The sequence below is a fragment of the Martes martes genome (genome assembly GCF_963455335.1).
Source record: "Martes martes genome assembly, chromosome: 12".
NCBI classification, from domain to species: domain Eukaryota; kingdom Metazoa; phylum Chordata; class Mammalia; order Carnivora; family Mustelidae; genus Martes; species Martes martes.
Window position 1 is genome coordinate 58,422,822 of NC_137900.1, and position 6,000 is coordinate 58,428,821.

At 52.0% G+C, this 6,000-nt stretch overlaps 1 protein-coding gene across 1 annotated transcript in view; it reads right to left on the reverse strand.

Annotated features, from left to right (window-relative positions):
• B4GALT1 (beta-1,4-galactosyltransferase 1) overlaps positions 1-3,168 on the reverse strand; it is a 51,728-nt gene extending 48,560 nt beyond the window's left edge. The window contains exon 1 of the mRNA XM_080820388.1: positions 2,548-3,168. Coding sequence (XP_080676514.1) covers positions 2,548-2,965 — 418 coding nt within the window. The 5' untranslated portion in view covers positions 2,966-3,168. The remainder of the gene's footprint in view (positions 1-2,547) is intronic.
• Between the last annotated feature and the right edge of the window lie 2,832 nt (positions 3,169-6,000).

Sequence of the window (6,000 nt, forward strand, 5' to 3'; positions counted from 1 at the left end):
TGGGGGATCCTGAGGCAGGGCCAAAATGGCTTGATATACTACAACCTGCTTATGGCACACAGAGTAGACAGAGGCGGGATCCAAGCCCAACTATGTCTGAAGTCTGTCCTAACGCTCTGGCACGAAAGATCCAACAATGACCCATCAATAGCCCAGTCTGATGCCTGGCTCCTCCAGGCAAGGGCATGCCCATTACCCTCCACGTACCAAACAGGAGCTTATCACAGTGTCTGGCCCAGATCCCTGGACACCAGAAAGTAGAGCCAAGTCGTGGAAAGAAACTGCAAGTAGTGAAAAGGCCACAGTTCTAAACCCCAAGGATGCTTTCTCCCATCAACCTCAAAACCACCCCGCAAGGGCTTTGGTTGACACCTGCCCAGATGAACAGATGGGCTCAACTCCCCCCATCCACACTCTCCTATAGAGACTTTCAGCTTCCTCAAGGCCCCCTCTCAGCCAGGAGCCCCTATTCAGAGAGCTGATCCAACCACTCAAACCTAAGGGCTCAATTAAAATGAAGAAAAACCATCCACCTTCACTTTGTGGGACCTCCACAAGAGCAGCCCAAACATCATGGTCCCATGTATATCACACTAAGGTGGCCGAGCTAGAGAAGACCCAGGGCCTCTCCCCACCCTCCAAATGTTATCTCTCAGGAAGTCCCTTCACACTGCCAATTTAAAATTCAGCTCAGAAATACCAGTAACCAGTCCCCAACCGAGAGGAACACCACTACAAAAAAAAAAAAAAAAAAAAGTACCACAGGCTCTCACACTTTTGTTAAGATCTTATACCTCAAATACCGATCTAACAAGCTTTGGGGCACTTTAATTTGCTAATTTCTCTCTCTTTTTATTTTCCTGTATAAATGTTGAGGCAACAATAAAAACAAAAAGATGAAAACTGGCTCTCTGGATTCTGGGGCCTTAGCTCTCTCTTCCCCCTTTTCTCTCTGCTGTTCAGAGTCATCTCCACGGGAGTCTGAGAAAATAGAACTTCAACTCCCGAGTCCTATTGGCCACGTACTTAATGTACACAATCTCATTTAGTCCTAAAAATAATCCTGTGAGTTAAGCACCAACAACCCCATTTTAAATACAAGAAAGGGACTGTAAGAAACTCTCTAAGATGCCTGAGGCCAGACACTTAACAGCAGGGCAAATAACTCAAATTTATAAATTAATTATTATAAATAAATTTATAAAATAAAATTTATTTTATAAGACTCGTCTGCTTCTCAGACTAATCACCAAGCCCAAAAGGATTCAATTTTCTGCTTAAAAAAAAAAAAAGTCCCCTTATTTTCACAATTCATGTCTGACCAATTCCAAGAGCTTCCTCCCAAACTTGATATGAAAATACTGAAGCAATTATTGGAGAGATTGAGCAAGAGCATGTAGAAGGCCTGCTCTGCCAGAGCTTTTCGGGAAGGTGACAGAGTTCCTATTGGCAGGATGCCCTCCTGCCAGGGCCCCTCACTCAGAACAACAATCTCTAAACCCTGGCATTAAAAATGAGCAGCCACCTGTATGATAATCTTGGGAACAACCTGTGGCTGCCCTGGGCCTGACTGCCTGTGGATTCTGCCAGCAGGGAAGGGCTCAGCCTCCTCCGGAGAGGAGAAACACAAATCCACCCTCTTAAGCTCCCAGCAGGCTGGTAGCCACCATTCCGATTACCTGGGAGAGACACCTGAGACTCTAAGCTTCTCCCGGGAGGGACAACTCAGTGTGAACTGGTCACCTATTAGCCCTCCAGCCTCTATGGTACATACGCCGTACTCCTACAAACACCATCCGTCCTTTGGAAGGATGTGCTCACTTAGGTTTGGGGAACCCACAGGGACAGGAAGCAGGTTAAGAAGGCCCCAGGGCAGGGATCTACACAGAGGAGGAACTTGACACAATGGTAACAATTTATTAAGGGTTTACCTTCATTAATGTAAATATTTGTTTACATTGTTTCATCTAATCTTACAAAACAACCCTGAAATAGGTACCATTTATCTTCTCCATTTAACTGATGAAAAACCAGAGGTTAACAAGTCACTTGCCCAAAAGCTTATGAAAAGTTAAGTCACACTCAGGAAAGACTGGTTCCAGGGGAAAACAAGATACGTGAACTGGATATGAACTGGGAGGTCAACTTCCTTCCCCAGTGGAGGCCTCATCATCAGTTTCCCAAACCGGCTTGGGCTACTCTGAACGGCCTCTTGGTCCCGATAAGAGTGAGCAGGGCGAAGGCAGCTCCAAGCTCTAAGCAAACTCAAACTCCAAAACTTCTTGAGGCATGGGCCAGAGCAAGGCCTTCTCCGTCTGGGGCCAGAGGGGCCCGCGGCTTCCTTCCTTCTACCACCCGCACCCCAGCCTTCAGTCTGAATCCAAAAGGACCAGCCTCCCACCCTCACCGCCATCCAGCCCGGAACCTATGTTTGGGATTAGGGACGGTAATCCGGAACTGGGAGGCTGGATATCCTGGAAGAGAGCACGGGCGAACGTCCAGGGGACCCTGCTGAGGAAATTCTCGGGAAAGTCCCCGAGTCCTTACCGAGCAGTGGGGACTCCTCAGGGCACGCGAGCAGCGACAGCGCTGAGGTGAAGGACACCGGGGCCGAAGTCAAGTTGCCCGCGGAGCCGGGGCCGGGATGAGAGTCCGTGTCTGGGCTGGTGCCGCGACCCGAGCGCAGCTCGGAGGAAGCGTCCGAAGGCGGCAACGGCGGGGCCCCTCGGGGTCGGAGCTCCCCGGAGGGCTGCTCGATCGCCGCGGCACCGTTCGAGCCTCCCTGCAGCGGTGTGGGAACTCCGACCAGCTGAGGCAGGCGGCTCAAGTCGCGGCCGGCCAGGTAGTAGACGAGGGTGCCGCCGAGATGCAGCGCGCAGACGGCCACGAGCAGGCGACAGGCCCGCTGCAGGGACGCGCCCGGCATCGCGGCGCTGCCGCCCAGGAGCGGCTCCCGAAACCTCATCTTCCCGCCGCCGCTTTAAGAGGCGGGTGGGCTACAGCGGGGAGGGGCGGCCCGCCCGCGGGCCGCCGGCCAGGCGCTGCCCGACCGCGGCTCTTGGGGGAAGGGCCTCAGGGGAAGCGAAGAGGGAGCGCTGCCCCGGCTGGCAGACGGCGGAACTCGGAGACTCCAGCCAGCGCGGCCGCCCAGCGACCAGAAGTGCGCCCGAGGCGCGGGCGGGGGCGGGGGCGGGGCCGCCGGTTGGAGCGGGGTTTTCGGGACACAAGCGGGAGGGCGGGGCCTCTGGGGCGGAGCTGCGACGCGCGGGCGGGGCTCGGGAGGGGGCTGCAGGGGGCGGAGCCGTCCCGAGGGCGGCGGGCGGCGTGGAACTTCGGCGCTGCGCGCTCTGGTTCCCACACCGCCCTCCTCCCGAGCCCTCGCCGGGTTTCTTGGGTTGCTACCGAGCCGCGCCTCCTCCGCTTCCTCCTCCTCCTCCTCCTCCTCCTGGCTGCCCTCGAGAGGCGCCGCCACTTCCTGCGGTGCTGAAGGGCCGGGGTACGGGCCTGGGCCTACGGCGCGATGGCGCCGAGAGCCGGCTGGTCGTTGATTTGAGGGGTTGGGGGCCGCGACGGCGTTGCAGTCAGGGCGCCTCGGTAGGCCTGATTGGATCCGGAAGAGGGATGGGAAAAGGCTGTCCAGGAAACGGGCTTCGACACCGGGGGTGGAGGGTAGGTGGGACGGCCGCGGAGGGATTCTGTGGGACGTTCGGTATCCCTATCTTGGCGGGCTAGACTCCTCGACCAACGTGGGGGGCCCAGCAAGGAGGCGCGGCTCACCCGCGCGCCGCGGGAAAGTGCACTGAGTCTCGGCTTGTCAGCTTCTGCCTATGGTAGCCCAGCCTAGGGCATCTCAGAGGCCCACCCAGCTGGGTTTGGGGTGTGTAAGGTGCCTCTTTTAGTTCATTCCGCCCCTCGAGGATACGTGCTTTGAGTGGGAGGGTGGCAAGGAGCGTCAGTAACTCCCTCGCTGGCCTTCGGGAGAGCAGCCAGCTTTGTTTACAGTTTACATGAACTCAGACACAATTCCAGGAGGTAGCAATTGTTCCCATTTTACAGATAAAGGGTTCAAGGCTCAGGAAGGCTAAGAAGCTTACCTAAGATCCTACAGCTAGTGAGAGACAGAGGCAGAGTTCTGGCTCCAAAACCTTTATTTACCACATATTTGCCCCTGGTTGATTTGCACAGGCGCTGAAGTTGCTTGGTTCAAATTTGACCCAGAGGCCAGTCCTCAGGCACACCTGAGGCCTGAGTGAGCAGGGACACCTCAACCCCCCCCCCCCCCCCCCCGCCAAGGACTCATGGAAATGCTGTTACTTATGTGGATGGAGAAGCCGAGGACTCTGGCAGCCAACCCTGAAGTGGAGGAAACGATAACGATAGCTAGCATAGCTTGGGAGTTTACTATATGCCAGTCATGCGCAAGCCTAACTGCTTTATATGCATTGTCTCAATCCTACAGCACTTTGCAGTAGGCGCTTATTACTATCTCCATTTCACAGACGAGAAAACTGAGGCTCAGGAGTTGACTCTTGGTTGTGATCATATAGAATATTTTCCTCACTTGGTTGCCTGGACACCAGGCCTCTCTGATCTTCCTCACTTCACTGGTCATTCCTCTGTCTCCTTTGTGGGCTTCTCCTCCTCTTCTCCAGTTGTTGAAGTCCCCAGGCCATAGTCCATGATGCTCTTTTCTGTCCGTAGGGACTCCCTAGGAGTGATTTTTAATATCTGTATACAATGACATAAAATTTCTGTCTTCCGCAGTTGTTGGAGACCTCAGAACATAGCACGTGATGCTCTTTTTGGTCTACACACTCCCTAGGAGTAATTTGTAATAATCCATTTGCTGGTGACTGCAGAACTTCTATCTCTAGTCTGGATCTTCAGACTTATTTTCAAGTGCCTATCTTACCAGCATCTCAAACTCAATACCTCCTGCGCCCCCTCCCTGACAACCTACTCCCTATACCCTACTGTCGTTCTTAATCTACCTCAGAGAATGGCACCACTGTTCAGCCAGTTCCTCAAGACCAAAACCTAAAAGGTGTCCTTGATGTGCCTCTCTTATGCTAAAATGCCATTTCCAGTCCCTCGGCAAGTCTTGGCAGTGCAACGTTTAAATCACCAGAATTAACTACTTACTAATTCTGCTATAGCTATCTTGGACCAAGCTACCATCATCTTGACCGGGGTTATAATGGTAGCTTCCTAATTGGTCACCCTGCTTTCACCTCCTCCTTTCCCCCTCCCCAGTCTGTTCTCCAAAGAGCATCTAGGAAGATATTTGTAAGCCTAAATCAGATCAGGCCATTTTACTCAGAACAAAATCTAAATGTATAGGAGCCCTATCTAATAGGTTTCTTGTCTCTCTTCCCCACCCACATCTGTCACTCTCTCTCATGTTCTACCTGCTTTAGCCAAGGAACCTAATTGCTATTCTCTGGAATTTGCTTATTTCTTCCTGTCTCAGGGCCTTTGTACTTGCTATTCATTTAGTCTGAAATACTCATCTCCCATATTTAATTCTGCTCTTTCAAATGTCACCTTAAGAGAGAGGTCTTCTCAGACTATCCTATGTAGAATAGTCCCCCATCCAAATCTACTTAACCTGCTTGATTTTTCTTAGAGCATGTATCACTACACAACATTATATATTTATTTATTGTTGTCTGTCTCCCTCAGTAGAGGGTCAGCTCCATGAGTGCAGGAACTTCCTCTCTTCACTCTTGTATCCTCAGCTCCTAGAACTGAACTAGTACATACATAGTGGACATTGAGTAAATATTGTTAAAATACCTGTTAAATGAATGCTTATGATTATCTTGATTGGGAAAGGGAGAAGGGAAGAACTATTGCTAAATTATTTTACCTTATTTTATCTTATTTTATTTTATTTTGAGAGAGAGAGAAAGAGCGCACACACACAGGAAAGGAGGGCAGAGGGAGAGGGAGAGAGAGACTTTAAGTAGGCTCCACACTGAGCACAGATTATGACATGGG